This window comes from Pinus tabuliformis, chromosome J, assembly GCF_031772625.1.
Source record: "Pinus tabuliformis cultivar Carrire ecotype Pingquan chromosome J, CPIR1, whole genome shotgun sequence".
Lineage (NCBI taxonomy): Eukaryota > Viridiplantae > Streptophyta > Pinopsida > Pinales > Pinaceae > Pinus > Pinus tabuliformis.
The window spans coordinates 1,641,411,514-1,641,431,544 of record NC_142295.1 but is presented as its reverse complement, the minus strand read 5'-3'; the positions used below and the strand labels follow the sequence as shown (position 1 = coordinate 1,641,431,544).

Below are 20,031 nucleotides of genomic sequence, written 5' to 3'. Positions count from 1 at the left end.
CGTTCGGAGATCTCACCCTTAGCCCCGAGGGACTTCGAGTGTCTGCTCGGGCAAGGTATTTCCATTGGCATTCCAGCAGTAGATTCATCAGCATTCCAGCAGCAATTTCATCAGCATTTCAGCAGCAGTTTCATCAGCATCTTTGAGGAACTGCGCAGAACCCCAAAGGGGTGATTTTCGGGGGTCGACCATTTCATAAAAGCTTTCTGGGTTTTTCTGGGTTTTTCTGGGTTTTTCTAGTAGAGTCCGATTCCAAAGTTTCAGCCTTTTCCAAGGAGGGGAGCAGGCCCAAATCCTCATTCAATTTCTAACAGCACAGAAGTTTCCCAGCAGCTGGGACGTAGATCAGTGTGAGGCCATTCCAGGAAAGCTTTCTGGGTTTTTCTGGGTTTCTTGAGTAGAGCCCGAATCCAGAGTTTCAGCTTTTTCCGAGGAGGGGAGCAGCCCCAAATCATCATTTGTTTTCTAACAACAGAAGCAGCATTCATGCAGAGAGGCCATTCTTGTCATTCTGAGAGTATTTCTTCACTTGCCTTATGCAAGTCGAGGTGCCATCTGTCTAATCACCTCTTGTACTCATTTATTGCTCAGTATAATAAAATGGCTTAGCATTTCTCGCTGCATTTCTTGTGTATCTGCTTATATTTCCGATTTACATTATTATATACTATTCCACTGTTATTTTATCACTTCTGGGTTATTATATCATTTGCACATATTTCGCTGGAGTTTTTGTTGGGGTTGAGGAATATTCTGGGTTAGGAATATTACATACCCATCTTTGACTGCCGTCTGATCTCTTCTTGGCGAAGAGCAGCCCACATCTCATCCCAAGGTGGAAGTGTCCCTCTACCCAGTATACTCTGGACAAATACCTCCCAGTTTTCTGAGACAACATTCAGGGTTGTCCTCACCATCAATTTCTGATCCGGCGTGGCTTCTATAGCAATCAACTGATCTCGGATCTCATTCAGTCCTCTGAGGAAGGTGTCAATCGGTTCTCCCTTCTTCATCTGATACGACCTCAACTGATTCTCTAGTAACATTCTTCTCTGCACAGAAGTATGCTGGTACAATTTCTTGAGGGCCTCCCACATCTCATATGTCATTTCCTTCTTGGCAATGTGTGGTACTACATGGTCCTTGACCCCATCAAGGATGATGCTCTTGGCCCTCGCCATTGCCTCCTTGTACTTGTCGTTATCATTTGGGTCGACTGGGATAGCTATAACCTTCAAGGTGAAGTTCTTGACACGACTTCTGTCAAGTATGGATAAGATTCTGGCCTTCCAGACTGCGAAGTTTGATGCTCCATCCAGCCTATCCTGGTCTCTTACTCTGTGTAGTGCCATGATGCTCTTCTACTTCCCTCCTGGAAGTTCTCGATCTGACTCCCTCTGACTCTCGATTTCCCTCCTGGAAATCCTTTTGTCGATGTCGAGATGCCCCCTACTCGGATCATTTGTGCAATTGCACCACTGATCCAAGTTTCTCAGCTAGAAACTCTCGGTAACAACTCCCTCCTCTTGGCCTTGCCCTGTCAATACTGTTCTGACAAAAGTACCTCACCAGCTCCACTCTGTAATAACAATCAAACCTAAGGTCAATGCCCAGAAAACAGTGAAAAAATCGATCAACTTCAGGATCACAGATTCGCTCAACATAGAGAATATTCCCATTCAAAGTCTCAGTCAAAACAACAGCAAAAAGTCTCGGTCAAAGGAAAGAGTTGACCAGTGGTCAATCTTAGTCAACATGCCCATAACATAGATAACAATGCGGTCAAACGGAGTCAAAGATTCTCGGCAATTCGGCCTCCCAAGGCAGTGAAAGAGCTCAGTCAAATCAGAAGTAATCCTCCAAGTCAACGCAAGTCAAACAGATCAAAAAGTCAACTCTCGGTCAAATAGAAAATTTCCTCCTCCTTCGCATGTGTGAACTTGCCTATGCGAATTTCAGATCGAATTGTGATGATGAGATGTCAAAATTATCTCCAACGATGCTCTATTTACGTGTTGGAAGATGTGGCTTTTCCACTTCTGGGGCCGACTTCTCCTTCACTGGGGCAACTTGGTCAAAGTCATAAATATGATTTTTCTCCATTATTTTGTTGATGAAATTCTGACCAAAAACTAACCCGCTTCGTAAGGTTAGAGAACAAGCTTACTATCAAGATCAATCAACCATCCAAATCGCCCCTTTATCCATGTTAGAATGCACAAAACATTAAGTAAAAGCACATGATTCCAAAATGTTTATAGTAAAAGCAGTGACCCACCTTCCTTCAAGAGGAACGTCGGATGGTGAGAGGTGTCTAACCGGTGCACATGGCGGAGAAATGTGCCATATCACCATATATTGAGCAAATATAGGGTTCCTGGCTAGTTGGTTGTCCAAAGCAATGTTCCGAAAATCGTTATCGGGATAATATCGGCGAGGGAAATAATCGAGAAAAAATCGGAGAAAATCGTAAAAATCGAGAAATAATCAGGAAAAGTTCGTAAAATACAAAAATATTCATTTTTTTCAATTTTTTTAATATCTAAAGCATCTACAACATAAAATAAATACATTGACACATAAATATGATAAAAGAACTAATATATAAGATGTGTAATATCATTTCCAGTGCTACATCACACATAACAGTGAATCATGTCCTGAATAGTAAGTCCTGACTTCTAAGTCCCAACTCAACCTCAAAATATCAACAAAAAATATAATAATGTATCTCATATCATGAGTCATAATGTCATATACAATGAAAAGAACCAAATAACTAAAGTCTAATACTACTAATTTCCTCTGCCCCTCTTACGAGAAAATGCAATAGCTTTCCCTTTACCTCTAGATGTAGATGTCAGTGGAGTTGGTAGTGGACTCTGTTGTGCTCTAGAACTTGAAGAAGTGGGAGCTAGAAGAGGTAGACCACGTTCTCTACTAGTGGCATGGGTAGCCCGGGTAGGTGGTGTCACCTCCTCTTCTTGTTGCTCCTCCTCCTCCTCCTCCTCCCCCTCTACGTCTTCCACTACCTCTTGCTCTAACCAATCATCAGCAGACTCCATGGGAGGCCTCTCAGCCTCAACCCTCCATGCAGCAGTGGTGTCAATCCCATCCAATGAGATGGCCTCCATATCAAGTATCCTCTAAAGTTGCCTCACCCACAATCGAAGATTGTAGTAGATGTAGACCATGTCATTAAGTCGCTAGGACTCCAACCTGTACAAAGATCATAAAATAATAATTATAAAAAAAAAATTTATTTAATGAATTCAAAAAACTAATTGGAAATTTGCAATATTTTAAGTTTTAAGTTTAACTTGTTGTGATTCTTGTTGTGTATTTTTTCAAATACACTCCAGTTGCACTCGCATCCTGAGAAGCTACATGTTTGGCTGAGGATTCGAATGGCAAGCTTTTGCAGATGGGGTACTCTAGCACCATAGATTCTCCACCATGCATCTACAACAAAATTACAAATAAAATAAACATAAGAAAAAAAATGAAATTTGAAAGTTGAAGCAAAGTATGAAGTTATGAACTTGAAAAGACAATGAAATTTGAAACAAACTAAAAAATACCTAGCATTTTAGTTGTCCTATCAGTCACAGCCATCTCAAAGCCAAATGTGCCACCTGCCATCCTGTATATCTCCATTTCTTTGGAGATTTCTGCAAGTTCTGCTGGAGATCGCACCATCCTCTGAAAACAGGTTAAGAATCCATCAATGATCTCAGCATCAAATACGAACCCACATGGGTAAGAAAATGCGAGGTTCGGGTAGATCCCTGTAGCATGAATGGGATGATGGAGTGTGTTGTTCCATCGTTCATCAATCACTTTCCATAGGAGGAGTTGTTTCTGAAACCCCTCATCTCTCTTATCATCATAGTAGGCCCGAATAGATTCTTTGGCCCTGTCCATGGCCTCATACAAATAGCCCATTGTGGGCTTCTCACCATCAACTAATCGAAGAACCTTTACCAAAGGTTCAGTAACGGTGCACACCTCGTGCACTCCCGCCTAGAAGTATTCTGGTATGAAACTAATCTGTATACGACCTCTCCCTCTAGTTTGCGACTCACTGTCAAATCACGCCACTGATCTGAAAGAAACATTCTCTTCACATCCCACATAGAATTCAAGAGGGATTGAAGAGATATGAAACTAGTGGCAAACCGTGTAACGCCGGGGCGCACCAACTCCTTGTTGTTGGTGAATTTTCTCATCAAGCTAAGCACAGATGCATGATTATATATAAATTTTGTAATGCTTTTTTATGAGTCAACAATATCTTTGACAGAAGAAATTTTTCCTATGTACTCCAACATCAGATCAATACAATGTGCAACACAAGGTGTCCAAAATAAAATAGGATGCCTCTCCACAAGCATCCTGCTAGCAGCAACATAATTTGCAGCATTGTCCGTTATGACTTGGACAACATGTTCTGCACCCACCTCCAAAATAAACACATCCAGCAAATCACATAAAGTTTTTGCATCTTTGATATGTGAAGATGCATCAACGGATTTCATAAACATTGTCCCCTTGGGACAACTAACCAAGAAGTTTATAAAGGTTCTCCCCTTTTGGTTGGTCCAACCATCTGACATCACCGTGCATCTTGTTTGTGCCCATGATGCTGTAAACTCCTCCAATCTTTTGGTGCAGTCAACCTTTTCATCTTGAAGAATGTGGCCTCTAAAGTTATCATAAGAAAGGATTTTGTACCCTGGGCCAACAGTTGCAATAGCATCAACAGCGGGCAGGAAAAATGGATTATTCCTTGCAACATTGAAAGGAATATCACTCCAAAGGAGAAACTTGCCCAACAACTTGTCAGCTTGTTCTTTCTCATTTTTTTTAATCATTGAAGTGATAGATGGTTGTGAACCAGGCATGGTTCTAGGAACAAAAAATGATGAGGCAGCTATAGGGTTGGTTGTAGACATTGATGCTGAAGTAGAACCAGTGACACTTCCATATTCACCTGAGCCTAACACCCTTCCTACTAGTTGCTTCTTCATTTATGCTTTAGCCACTCTCTCTTGCTCTAATTCTTCCAATGATCTCATGGCTCTTCGGATGATTTTCGCATTTGTATTTTCTCAAGGCCCTACATCATGTCCAGGGATTTGTGCAAGGTGATACTTCAATCTATAAACCCCCCCTAACATATGCTGCCCACACAACTTACAAGACAAGTTCAATCTATCAATCCATCCATCGGGTTCACCAAATCCCCACAGAGGGTCCAATTTCCTTGGCATGTTTGTAACTTGGTTGAACTCTTGAGTTTTGATGTAAGATAAAGTTTGAACTTTGAAGTTGAACCTATGGCACAATAAGAATTGCAAGTTACAAAAAATAAAAATAAAAATTACATACATGACATAACACATTGAACTTTTGACAATTTAACAAACAAAAAAACATCAACTCAATTCAAAATGAACTCTCTCCACTCTATGCAACAAAAATGAAAAAAAAAACACTATCAAATCCACTCAAAAATCTTAGATAAACAATGGATTATAGAAACCCAAGCAAAAACAAGAAAACCAAAACAAAATGGCCAAATTTGGTGCCCATACCTGGCAACCATAGTTTGTCGGAGAAATTTAATCCAAACACAAAATTCTCTTGCTTGGGATGCTAAAATCTCCAAGCTTCCTCCTCTTCTGCCCTAGTAGACGTCTTCCAGGGTTCCTCTCGTCCTCAGCTCTCAATCCACGTCGTTGTCTGTTCAAAATGACAAAAAAAAATCGTGTTTTCCCTTTTAAAAATGCGTTGTCCGCCACCCCCACGATAACTTCCCATCGAATCGCGATAACTTCGAAATTATCACGATTTTTTGAAGTTCGCGTGATTTTTTCACCGATTTTTTGGAAGAAAAAAGCAACGTAGTAATGGGGCGATAATATTGGCATTTTGAAAAACTCGTGATTTTTTATTGTTATCGCAATAATATCACGATTTTCGCAACACTAGTCCAAAGTAAGAGAGTTTTCTTCTATGGGATTACCCACTTTTGGGGGGTGACAATGGCATCAATCACATAGGACTTGAAGTTTTCACACATAATGCAGCTGGCAAAGAGAAAAAATTGTATGGCCACTGGTGCCTTTTAGAACGCTTACAGCCACAAGCAGCTGAGTAACTAACCCAAACGGCAGCTCTGAAACTGCATGGCAACTACTTTAAATGATTTTTACACCCTCACAATCCATAAATCTGTACTGTACCTTTCTTTAAAAAATGTGTGTACGGTATTCAACTCAAAATCTCCCTACTCCAGTGTTGCAAGGGAGCGCCCGCCCCCCCCCCCCCCCCCCCTCTTGCTCCCGCTCCCAATTCGTGCTCCGAGTGGGAGCGGCTCTGGAGCGCCTCGGGAGCACGCTCCTTAAAAAAAAAACTCCCTGCCTTTTTGGGAGCGTTTAGCCTTTTTTGCAAAAGAAAATTTGCAGTAATATTCCAAATGCAATTTTTTTTCAAAGAAACAAATAAGTTTTGAGTGGGGCAACTTAATGATCAAGCCTATGGCCCTATTATTGATATGAGATTCATGGTAATGTTAAATTCTTAAAGTAAAAGTGACATTCTCCTTAATTTTCATTTTCATCCTTTTACTTAAATTTTGAACATTACCATGAAATGACTCAGGATGTTTGAGAGTGGTTCCGACCTCATTGGATTTCATATGGAGAAAGTAGAATTTTAGATTTCATTCAAAATCCAGCAGACTTATCAGTTTTTCAGGATTTCAGGATTGGGGGATTGCAATGTAACATGTTTCCATTGAATTTTGTCATGTATTAGAGTATGGAACTCATATTTAATCAAGAGCACCAATCCCTCTATGTACCTTGATGTTAGTGACAATGGTTGTCGAACTCCTCTATCATGACCCTCCTAAAATGTACGCATCACTCAAACAAAATCTTGACTTGACATGCTATGCTTTTTCTATATTATGTTAATGCTTAGAGAGTGATATTAATGACAAAGATCCCTATACAGATAGAGAGGTAATGACAAAGATACCTCTGGATAGTGGATATTAATGCTTAGAGGGGTGATATTAATGACAAAGATCCTGATTTTTCAACAAGACTAAGAAATTAGACATTTCTCGTGGTGTCAAGAGGCCCAAGCATAAGAAATAGATAATAGATTTACTTGTCTTTTCTAGTTTCTAGTAGTTTTTATAACTATTGACTCTTTCATGTTTATTATGATATTTTTTTAAACAATATATGACAATTTAAGTTTGAAGTTGGCAATTATAACTCATTAGTAATGAATTATGAATATGATGGTTCATGAAAGTTGAAAGTTGTTTCATTTCATTTCATTTTATAACATTTCATTTCATGTTAGATATTATTTGTTGTAATGGTTACACTTAGCTTACAAGTACAACTTTGGTGATCACTGATGATAAATGTTATATATTGGATTTTGAAAGCTTGAAACTTTAAGATTGATGAATCATGAGACTCAATATGATGTATGTTACTATGTTACTAACATGTGGACGTGGTTGATGAAGATTATAACTTCTAGATGATTGTTGTTATATGGTTCAATCTATGTTTTTTTATGTTTTTTATATCTAATTCATCATTCTACATGTTTTTGTTGACATATATGTATCAAAATATAAAAATTACAAAAAATATATATATTATATAAAAAACCCTCCGGGATTCGCTCCCAAACCAGGAGCTTCTGAAAATGTCGCTCCCGCACCCATTTTCGTTCCCGCTACCCGCTTTCGCTCCCGCTCCCAAGTAACACTGGTATGGTGCCTTTTCAAATGCTTACAGCCACAAGCAGCTGAATGACTAACCCAAACGGCAGCTCTGAAACTGCATGGCAGCTGCTTTAAATGATTTTTACACCCCCGCAATCCATAAATCTGTACTGTACTTTTCTTTAAAAAATGTGTGTATGGTATTCAACTCAAAATCTCCCTACTCTACAATGCAGTGCCTCAGACCATCAGTGGACAGGCTAGTCCCTAGGGCCTCACTCTCTCTGAGACTTGGTTTCTTTCATAACCAGGGTCTGACACAATATCAGAAAAATAAACTAGATAATGAGAGAGAACCATACAGTTCAAAGACAAATGCCCAATATTTGTTCATTGAAAATAGAATACGTCTTCTTACATTTATATGAATGAAGAGGGAAATAAGTTTGATAATGTCTTTGCATTAATTTCTTTATCATACTAAAGTACTTTAATGTATTTTTTATTTACATAAAATAAACTACTATTTACTAAAGAATGACCATAAACATTCACTATACTAACAAAATTTCATATACACAGACACCACTGTATTGCATGGCTTTGGAACAAATGCTTGATTATCATCAGCCAGAAACAGCCACAGTTAACATCTACATAAAACAAGGGAGCCAACATAGAAATTATAAGCATATTCTAAACAGGCAACGATTTTGCAAAAAAAGAATGGTTTTCCGGGCACATTTTGACAAAATCTGGCAGAAATTTTTGGAAATCCAGGTTACAGCTGTCGAGTTTTAGAAATTTAAGTGCTCCAGGGGTTCATGAGGGTGCTGAATCCATTTCCACCATTAAAAAAACAATTCAAATGCTCCCAGTTTCAGATTTTTTGAAAAAAAATTGTCAAATTCCGACAAGAAAATTGTTGTCCGGGTGAAATTGTCGCCTGCTTAGACAAGTCCAAAATTATATAAAAAATTCCAGGCCCAACATTTATGGATCTACCTCTGAACATTACTGTTTCTTTGGAAAAAGGAGATACATAGAAGATCTGATATTTCTTTAGTAAAGTGCTTCCTTCAACAAACAATTCAGTCAAGATGTCTCAATATACAAGTCTGAGAGCAAAATAATGTCTGAATATGTAAATGCATAAGTTGTTAAGCTGCATCACATATTTTCCACTATATCAGAATAAGACCCTACCTCAACTTCAGTATATGCACTTTTTATCTTTAGATCATGTCGAAGAAAACGGCAATCAGCATTTCCCGTTGCTGCCTCGATTTCCATTGGACTCCAAGAGTAGGGATCATATGGTGGTGGTGTTGCCTCTACAGGGACATTTGAATCAAAGGGAAAAGTTGAAGACATTTCCCGGGGCTCATTTGTTGATTCACATCCTTGCTCAAATTGACATACCTTTAGATCTTTGGCAGTAAGCAGGGGCCTTTCTGTAGTCTTGTCCATATTGTGAAATTCCACTTGTTCTTCCTGAACCACAACATTCTTCCTTAAAGTTGATGAACCATCATCTCTATTTAAATCAACACTTTCAAAATTAAAAGCAGATGATAATTCATCCTGCACCACAGTTTGTTCAACATCCACAATCCCTACAGGATCAGATGCTTGTGCATTTTTTTCATAGAAAGACTGTTCTTGACTTGCAAAATTGTTGAACTCTCCCACCCCACCAGAGCTACCAAAACCATTTTGGCATTCTTTTCCAGATATAGAAGAACAAACTTCCAGGGAATTCTGAGCATCTTCAAAGCCACCTAAAATTGGTGAAGTTTCCTTGATAGTGGTTGCAACACGTTGGCACCCATTACCAGAACTATCTACTGGTAATGGATTTGCTCTTTCAACTTCCTTGGGATACAGCTCAGCTTGAGATGCCTCTGATGAATCCCTTATGTAGTTACCTATGCAGTCATCTATAGCATCCATGGCTTGCCCTTCTTTGCTTTTCAAAATATCCTTTCCTCCAAAATCAAAACTTTCCTTTGTACTACCTCCTGAGACCACCTCCCCCTCCCCCAAGACAAACTGACTTTCTTCCATGGCCTGCCCTTCTTTGCTCGTCAAAATGTCTTTTCCTCCAAAATCAAAACTTTCCTTTGTACTACCTCCTGAGACCACCTCTTCCCCCCCCAAGACAGACTGACTTTCTACACATGCATTTGTTAATGGCCAATTTTCTTGGGAGCCACCACCAAGACCCATTGACCCTTCCACTTCTTTCAGAGATTTCTCATCCAGAACCAATATGGGTTTACTTTCCAACTGCACGGCTTCTGAAGTAATTAAGACTCTCTCTTCCCCCTCCTTCCTTGCCTCTTCCCTGAGAATTGGCAGTAGACATAAGTGCCTTTCATTTTCATCTACCCCAGTTTCTGATATAGTTGGGCCATCTGCCAAGGCAAGACTTTCAGAAGAGGATGACTGCAGTAACCTCCTTTCTTCATCATCACTAACATCCGAGGCCATCTCATTGCCATGTTGAGCAATACCCACTGATTCCTGTGCATGTTCACCCTTTAAGCTTGTTACTGACAGTTTTTCGCTGCTGCCAGTTGATGTTGACCCCTTCTCATCTGGAACAGACTGACATTCCATAGATGTACCTTTTCGAACATTTGGAGTCATGCTCTCTGTTAGAATTGAAGAACTAGTGAGGGACTCATTTCTGGAACAGACTTCATTGCTGGTCACGCTTTGAAGGATAGTAGCTGACAAGCGTGCAAGCTCTGGAACATCACTGCAATAAATTCAAATGAAGTCACAACTGTAATCTCAGACAAAATTAAATTAAATTAGTCAACTTTCTCTACCTGCTTGTAGGATTTGGCCTGAAATTTGGCTGGCTGTCTTGCTGTCCTGAGATTACGTTCCGTCCCAGATTAGAAATATCCAACTATAATGCAATAAGAGCAGATGTAAGTAAAACCTCAGTTTGAGCAGGAATGTTTCCAAACCCAAGGCCTCACTCCTCTATCTGATTCAAATAACTGTTAACATCATTCATGTTAAAGATGACAACTGCCTGTGAAATCAATCAATCTTGAAGATGAACACACCTCATATTTAGACAGGAAATCATATAATGGACTCTGTCAAAACGCAAACAGATGAGAAACATAAGAGTAGAATGATAAAATTACAAGAAAACACTCCAACAAAAAGTTTTAAATCAATCGAATTAATGCTTAAACAAGAAAGACAAGAGATCTACATAGCAGCATAAAGTAAGGATGAAGTTCAATTTGACACCTTTGGGGTACAGTTGAAATCGCCAGCAATCACTACAGGAGCATCATCCCATGCTTTTGAAACAGTATGTGCTTGCTCCAGCAGTACCCTGACCTGTGAAATTTGTAAGATAATTAGTCTTCATCTTGAAAAAAATCAGGCATAAATAATCAGTATACCACATCAGTAAATCCCTTGACTAAAGTGAAGAATCTGGGTAGATAACAGAACTGAAAATTGATTCGGCATAAGAAAACACAACTTTTAAAGCACCTGAGGAATTCAGAAGTAATAATCTTACAAGACTGGAAAATATTCAAGCATGCTGATATTGAAAAACGAATTTGGAACTGATTAGAGAACCAATTCCAAGGTAAATTATACAAATCAAAATGGTCCTATTCTATGTTACCGGATCCGGCACAGGGAGGTGGAGTATTGCCGGATCCACGGATCTGAACCGGATCCGGATCCGGATACTCCAAAATACGGTCAAAAATACGTATTTTTTAAAAACGCAGTTTTTGGAAACGGCTAGCTTTCACAGGATACGGATCCCGTCGGTGGCTGCCGGAAGCGGTGATCGGTGGCAGAAAAAAGTTAAAAAGGCAGATATTTTTTAGGTTTTCGGTTTAGATATTTTGTGGTCCCGACTCCCGCATATATTATAACCTTTTCTTTTGTCGCCATTCCAACAGTCAACCCCTCCTGCACACATTGATTCGATCTGGGCTCACAGCCGGCCCCTCCTGCACACGAATTTTTGGTTGCGGGCTTACCGCCGGCCCCACTGCACGCAGCGTCGTTCACTTTGGTCAGGCCGCCGGTTCCCCTGCACGCAGCACGCAGTCTTAACACAGACGGGCAGCATTATTCACGCCGAGGGTTTAAGCGTTAACCAGCTAATTAAATTTAAATACATTACTGTTATCAATTATAAACAACGGTTAGCGTAGCACACGGTTAATATATGTATTATATTAATGTTTATTGTTTAACATATATATGTATTATATTAATGTTTATTGTTTAACGGTTAATATATGTATTATATTATTGTTTATTGTTTATTGTATTATGTTTAATGTTTATTGTTTACATATTACACGATTCGTATATATATTTTATATAACATAATAAACAGTTATTTTAATATTTATTTGCTGTTCGCTGTTTAATATAGTTATGTTATATAACTGTTATGTTATGTTATATAACGTTCAGATATAATTATGTTATATTAATATAACTGTTATTTGCTGTTTGTTGTTTAATATATTAATGTTTAATAACAGTGATAATATATATTAATATAACAGTTATATATATTATATTCGTGTATTTATTATTTAATATTTATATATATATATGTTATATAACATAATAATAACAGTTATATTAATATTTGATATATGTTATTTAAGTCATGTTATTTAAATTTTTAAAATGTATTTAAAATTTAAATTTAATTTTTTTTAATGTATTTACAATTTAATTTTTAATTATTTATGGATAATATTAATATATTATATTTTGATTGTACGTGACGTATCCTTGCCGTATCCGGATCTTAGATTTTCAAAAAACTAGCGGATCCGGATCCGGATCCGGATCCGTATCCGTATCCGTATCCGAATCCTGGTAACTTAGGTCCTATTAATCAACATTATCAAGAAGAGTCAATAAGGTGAGAAAACATATCAAAAATGATCCTCTAATACACTAACTTTAACGTCAGTGAGAGGAAGGCTATGGGATGAAGCAGCAAGGGGCATAAAGCATTGACTCCTCATCGACAAGTTTAAAAGGCCATCTGAGATTGATCACAAATATATGATGGTAAGTACAGAAGGGAAAACCATTTATTTCAGACTTTGAAAGAAAAAGTACCTGTCCAAGTTTAATTTCGCCTCGCCTTGGATTAAAAAATACATGAATGTTACAGACTACTACACGATTCATTCCCCCATGTTTTTGTTCACTGCAAATAATATCAAAGTAATATACTTTAAGATTGGTATAATATTTTCAATGCTGCATCACATCACTTCAAACATAACTGGAGAGATGCTGAAAGAGTACAGGAAAGTACTAGAAAACCAACAAAATAAAGAAGAGTGCATGCTGTAGGCAGCTATGAAGCATACAGCTATCAAGTGCTAATATGAAAATGAATCTGCCACACATTTGGATATTAACTGCTTTCATATTATTATTCACTGGCAAGATAAAACAATGACATTTACTTGCAGCAGGCTATCGTAGTGTCAATTCCTGAGATTATGAGCCTACAACTACAATCAGATAATAGGACATGCAGAACAGGTGTGAAAAACCAATCACCTAGCAATATGCATAAAAAGAGCCATCACATAAGACTGCATATAAATAGGAGAATAAAATAAAATTAACAATACATTTTCAAATAATCTTAGATCTGTCAAAATTTGCACCTATAACAAACTTCCTTGAACAGGCGAACAGAAGGATAAGAGACTCCACATTTTGTCCTCTGTCCATATTTCCTACAATGCTACAAGTCTTTCCTTAGCTCCTCATCTACCAGGGGATGCCTACAAAAGCTCACTTAAGCAAGAGTGGGTTCACAGATTATTAGTGGCATGTTTCGGGAGAAGTCGTATATATCAAGCGTGTTTGGGAATTGCAAAAATTCCCAGAAGTGATCGGCAGCAGGTTCTGCAGTGTTACACCTCATATTTCTATGAAGTTTCTGTTACTGCTCAAACTAGCAGAGGTCTTAGGAGTGGATCCTAAAGGGGCAACTACTAGGTCAAGGGCAACAATGGAGCAATAGCCCACTGTCACCTCAACTAAAGCTCCCTGCTCTTTACGGACTTTCACCGATGGGAAGAGACCCGTTATGAAGGAAATCACTAGATGAATAAGTCAATGAAGGGATAAGAGTGATTCCTAAGGGCCTATTCACAAGAGAGACTCAATTTGTGGTTTGCTTGCTTGAGAAGAAAGGTGTAAAGCTCTCTAAGAAGGGCCAAGGGGATTTCAAGGGCTAGGTTTTGCAAATAAGACTTGTAAAGGAGGGACCTAGTCCAAAAGATCCTTGTGAAAACTTGGATTCCAAGTGGTCTTTGTGAAATTATCTTCAAAAGGTTGTGGGACCACACGGGACCAAGTCGACCCAAAGTTAGGTCAAGGGGTTGGAGTTGATCAATCAAGTGTATGCTTGACCTAGTTGAGGGGCTAGAAGGGGATCACGGGAAGAATTTTCAACAATCTTAATACAATGATCCCAATGAAGTCACTAACAAAGGGAATCAAAGGGCATGAAACAATCTCGGAGCTAGGGCTTGAAATATCTCAAGATCCCACTGTCGAAATGGCTTTAAATTTGGAGGGCTCAAAGGAGACACAACAATGTAGTAGAGGCTAGGAGGTAGAATTTTTTTTATGGGTAACTTGTGAGAAATGTGATGCCCTAGGTTCCCTATGGAGGCCAGGCCTAAAAGAAAGTGGGAGAGGTGATAATGATTATTCTTTTTAGTGATCACCTATGGAGGACCAGTCCCTAATCCTTTGGGAGAAACGGAGTCAAGAAAATTCCAATGCTTGGGATGATTTCAGTTGGTCAAGGAGGCCTCTAGAACAATTTCACATGGCAATTAGGGCATGGGGCAATTGCTTCAAGGTCTTTACACTTCGATATGCAATATGTGATGACTTATCAAGATAAAATTTTAACAAAATATCTCTAGGAATATTCACTTATTCAAACATGGCCCATGACATGATGCAATGCTATAAAAAGACAAATTTCCACCATTTCACACAAGAAAAGCAGCAAATTTCAGCCTAGTATAGTGAAATTCCCCAACAATATGCATGTGACATAAGAAAAAGACAAAATAGTATTAAAAGAGCACTTACATGTGAGAACAAGTATATCCAATCACCATCATCTGCCAATATAGAAGCTCCAAGACAAAAATGAAGAGATCCAAACATCAAAATTCATCCATCTATCCAATTTCATCCTACAAAAAGAATAGCGAAAATCTCACAAGAGAGAATGATCCAATCCCAGTGATGATGAGAGAAATGAATCACCTCTCATCTATTTATACATTCCTAATGAATTCGATTTAGCCAATTAGGCCTAATTTAACCCCTAAAATAAATAATGTGCTTAATAACAAAACTTTCGTGACAAGCCCACCAAATAGCTCAATAATGTAAAGATAAGTCTCTCAAGAGGTTCGAATGATGGCCTTTGAAGAGGCTTGATGAAGTCCAAGGGGTGTCATGATGAAGAAAGGGCCTCCAAACATAGTGGACAAGGGGTTGGCCCCTTGTTAACTAATCAAGAACCTGCGGTGCTCCCAAGTGGGTGTAGGGGCACAAGGACAACCTCATGGGCCTCCAAATGCATCAAATATATTTGTAAACCATCTGTAAGGGCCAGAGTGATGACATAAACCCTCCATTTGCAGCGGGAGGCATCCTAGAACATCTGCCAAGTGTATGGTGCAACTGTGGAGCCTGTTGGGCATGGTGAACTACGTGCATCATCCTCATCGAAAAAGTGAAACACGAGCAATCAATGAACATTGTTGGGGATCCATGAAGTAGTATCTGCTATAGTGGAAACCCACGGCTCTCAACGCTCACCCTATAAGTGCCAATGTGGCCCTCTGGAGAGCTAAGACCCCATATAAGGAGACCAAGCCCTAAATGAAGACCCACCTACAATCCTGCATAAGATCCAATGCGTCCCCTTGCCCTCCAATACAACAAATCATTAGAATAATCAAGTAATAATGCTTAAAACTTATGGGATCAATGGGCACTTCATGGAGGCATGCCCTTCCATAGTGGGCTTTGGCAAGTACAAGCGTCTTCAAGCTCAAAAAGGGGTTAACCATGGACCCTATTAGGCGATTTCAATTTCTAAAGGGGGTGGCATGTCCATAGTACATCCTTTAAGAGGCAAGTGGCAAATGATATAATGATGGAATGGAATGGGGATCAGGGAATCATCCAGATTCCAAACCACATGTTAAGGTACATTGGGTAGCTATAACAAGGAAAGCCCACACCTGAGTATATGAGTGTAGGAGGGAGCAAATCGTGGTACATGAGTTACCCTGGCCTTTGTTTTTCCACCCTTCGTCATATGCCTTTAGCCTTTCACTGATTTTTCTTCATAACTACTCAGGGCTCCAAGGGATGGAGAGCATGATGTGTAATAATATGTAGCAGTGGATACCCCCTTTGAGGTGGGACAGTTCATCAACCACCAAGGGTTGGGACAATCATGGGTTCCTTAATGATGGAGGGGGCTCATCTAGGGCCCATAGGAACCACGGTGATGACCATGAATAAGGGGTAGAGCTCATCTTTGTCTTTTGCCCACGTGCTAAATTTATGTCCTGGCCATCTTTCGCATTTTGTGGTACAATTCCTATTGAGAGTGGCCAAATTATGTTTTTTCTTTTCTTTTTCACTGCATCAACCTTTAGGGCATCGTTCCAAGCCCCACCCAAGGTGTGGACAAGAGGAGGGGAAGACTAACCCTATGTGGACCCAAATGGGCAAAGAGATGAATGGGGCTAAGATGAGTGGAAGGGGAGTAATGCACGTGGTATCGGAAAGTGGGACCACACAACCAAAATCGGGATCTCCCATGTAGTGCACAGGCCGTTTGGGTGAGTCCGGTCCCATAGTTGGTGGGTGTCGTTACACAACTAGGATACAAGGGTAACCACGAAATCGGGAAATGGAGACAAGAACACAAACCTAACTCACTCTTTCCGCCGAATCCCCCCACCAATTCATGCCCAAAAGTGCCCATGACAAGTAAGGAAAACTACTCAACTATACAAATGAAAATCCATACCTTTGGGGTTGGGAGGCCGACCTTCAAACATACATTCATAACATATGGGCAAGGGATCACATTGTTGGCTCAGGTTGCGAAGAAAATGGCACATCGAGCTATCTGGGTGCTGCAAGGGGCTGTTGGTTGTCGACTAAGGACCATCGAGGAAAAAAAATTTCTCCCATATACACAACCCACATGTGGTGGGTAACAGTTCCAATTTGTGATTTCATCACATTGTTTGGATTTGTTGCTGGTACCTTTTGAGCATTGGACTGGCCTAGGGAAATATCTCCAAGAACCCCTTCTAATATCTCCAGGAACCCCTTCTATTCATGGCATTGGATCATTTGATGGAAGTCTTTGGTTGGGAGAGTTTCACTTCTCCTTGCTTGGATGATTATGTTTGCTGACATATGAGTGTCACTTCTCACATGAGCTTTCCAAGTCGATCGTCCCTTGGTTGCACGTTTGACGGTTACGGAGCATCCTATCTCATTGTGGTGTCGTTTTGGTATATATGTTTATCTTGGATGTGCTACATCTTGTTCTTCGATGATCATTCTAGTCCCCCAAGAGGTTAGATGATGGTGCTAGAAGGTAGATGTTTCATAATGTTGTCGAAGTTTCCTAGCGACTTCTACATTATATGTTGATGCTCTGATATAGATGTCACTAGGAGGGGGTGGTTTACATGGTCCTCTTGTGTTCGATGTGTGGTGGGAACATACTTGATGATTGGTGTTGAGAATTATAGCTTGGAAAAAAACTTCAACATAGGTTCAGTGTGAAAGTGCAAGAAATATTTTGAGATATTTTCAAAAAGCAATTCGCTTTTGTAGATCACTTTAGTGAAAAAGTGAAGTCTCATATTTCGTTGTTGAGTATAAAAAATATATTAATACATGCATGACATAGATTACGAGTAATCTCAAAAATAGATTAGTTAACGAACAAGGTTCGTATATGCAATGGAATATTCATAATATATGGAATATGTAAATATCCATTATAAGATAGTAATATAGTAATATATTATATAAGAAGTGTTGAATGTACAAGAGATATGAGATATTTACAAATGAGGACCCACTTATATACCTAGGTAGGTGCCCCTTCATGAGCGATCATGTCCTTAGAGACATGCCTCTTCAGTATGTTAGAAGACTATTTGTTATTGATGTCAAAGGAAACACTAGCTCAAGAAGATAATTGCATGGGCTTGTAGAGGACTGCAAACCCTTTCCAACGAGTATTTACTTGCCTCCTAAATCCTCCTCGTTGAAAAGAATTCAAATTTACAAGTTAGAAAAGCCATATTTTTCCTCTCAGGACAAGTCGGCCTACATAAACATAAGTTGGCCCCCCTTCCAAAAGACCTATCAGTTAAAGTGTGTGATCAAGCTCATATAAATACAAGTCATGCCTCCTCCATTTCAGCAAGGAACTCAGAGCAAGAGAATCATAAGTAATTTGGACCTAGGTTAGAAAGATGTGGTTCATAGATCATGAAACTAGAGGCAAGTCAAAGCAAGGTTTTGTGATTGTTATCTCTATTTTGGATCAAGGTTTATTGGTGGATTTTTGTTTCGTTTTTGGAGCCATCTTTTGTTGGATTTCGACCTCCATTGTTGCCTCTTGTGGAGAGGAATTCGGACCTTTTTCTCCTGGCATGAAATCGACCCTCCAGTGGAAGCTTTAGGCCTAGAAAAGACCTCAGCCTCTAAAGTCTTCGAACCCCTGTACTCGACCTTCTAGAGCAAACTTTTCGGCCCTGTGGAGTAACATATCTAGGCTCTGTGGAGTGACACTTTCGGCCCTGTGAAGTGACATATCTTGGCTTTGTGCAGTGACAGTTTCGTCCCTGTGAAGTGAAATATCTCGACTCTGTGGAGTGACTGTTTTGGCCCTATGGAGTGATAGACTTCGGCCCTACGGAAAGTTAGACCTTTGCCACTGTTTCGACCCTTTTTATGATAGAATTTGGGCTAGTTAGACACAAATCTAGCCTGATTGGTGACTATTCTTGAGCTTAATCTAAATCAATTGAAGGGTCTTCAAATCATTGTTGAAGCAGATTCTAAGAGCAGACTTTCGAGCTGCCTTGAAGACATTCTAAAGCCATCTTTGAAGAGTCGTTAAAAGCAGTCATTGGAGTATTTTTTAGCAGTCTTTGAAGTGATTTAGGAGCAAATCTTGAAGAGTCTCTGGAACATCCTTTGTAATAGAATTTGGAGCAGCACTCTTGAAGACTTTTAATGTTGGAATTTCTACGTCTAACTGTTAGAAATCCTTCCTGTACTTTCTGATTTATTTCTTCCTACTTGTTCTGTTAATTAACAAGTTATTTACCATGTAAATACTGAAAATAAATACAAGTAAAGTCTCAACACATACAGAGCATCAATTGAAGGGAAAAAAAACAAGCACACAAGCGACACCGTTACTTTTGGACTAATGTCCCCGAAAAAACCCAAGGGTTTTATTATTAAGCAATTTCAGAATACAATCTGGGTGCCAGAAATGGCTCACCCAACAGAGAATGCCCTCGGCAGTAGTACCTCTCAGTCAAAGACAGATATTAGCCCCAATCTGCCCCACATAATCTCCCAGCGTCAACCTCTAGGGTCTGCGTCAACTTCTTTGGCCCAGCGTCAACCTCTCTGGGCTCTGTGTCAGCCTCTGTGTTTCCCACACTGGCCCTCCTCAGGCTCTGTGCAGCTCCTGGCTGCCTCTGCGTGGCCTCTGGCTACTTCTGCATGGCCTCTAGCTGGCTCTGCGTCAACCCTCTCCCGGCTTCTGTGCTGATGCTCCCAGTACTATCTCTGCCTCTCTGTTACTGCATTCACTACCCCTCAGTTGCAACTCTGATCACTCCTTCGATTTCCTCAGCAAGCCCTGCCACAAAAAATCGAATTCTTGATCAACTCTTGGTGTGTTCTCCAAGTGACCCTCAAGCCTTCTCTTATACTTTTCTCATTGACAATTCAACAGTCGAGATTAAGTCCCTAATCAATAGCTAAGATTAGATATGGCTTGATCCATGACTTTTGGACCATTCTAACTCAATTATATATTAATTCACGTTAATATTTTATTTTCCCTAAGTTTAGATTTAGGGACTCCATTAAAAATATTAATTATTTTAATATCTCCCAAACTG

At 39.5% G+C, this 20,031-nt stretch overlaps 1 protein-coding gene across 2 annotated transcripts in view; it reads right to left on the bottom strand.

Annotated features, from left to right (window-relative positions):
* The window catches only part of LOC149233824 (uncharacterized), a 337,293-nt gene that overhangs the window by 112,131 nt on the left and 205,131 nt on the right, over positions 1–20,031 (bottom strand). For both annotated transcript variants that reach the window (XM_089379859.1, XM_089379860.1), the window contains exons 8-12: positions 12,905–12,995; positions 11,036–11,128; positions 10,843–10,875; positions 10,597–10,679; positions 8,966–10,523 (exon numbers count right to left, since the gene is read on the bottom strand). In XM_089379859.1, the coding sequence (XP_089235985.1) occupies positions 8,966–10,523; positions 10,597–10,679; positions 10,843–10,875; positions 11,036–11,128; positions 12,905–12,995 (1,858 nt within the window). The remainder of the gene's footprint in view (positions 1–8,965; positions 10,524–10,596; positions 10,680–10,842; positions 10,876–11,035; positions 11,129–12,904; positions 12,996–20,031) is intronic.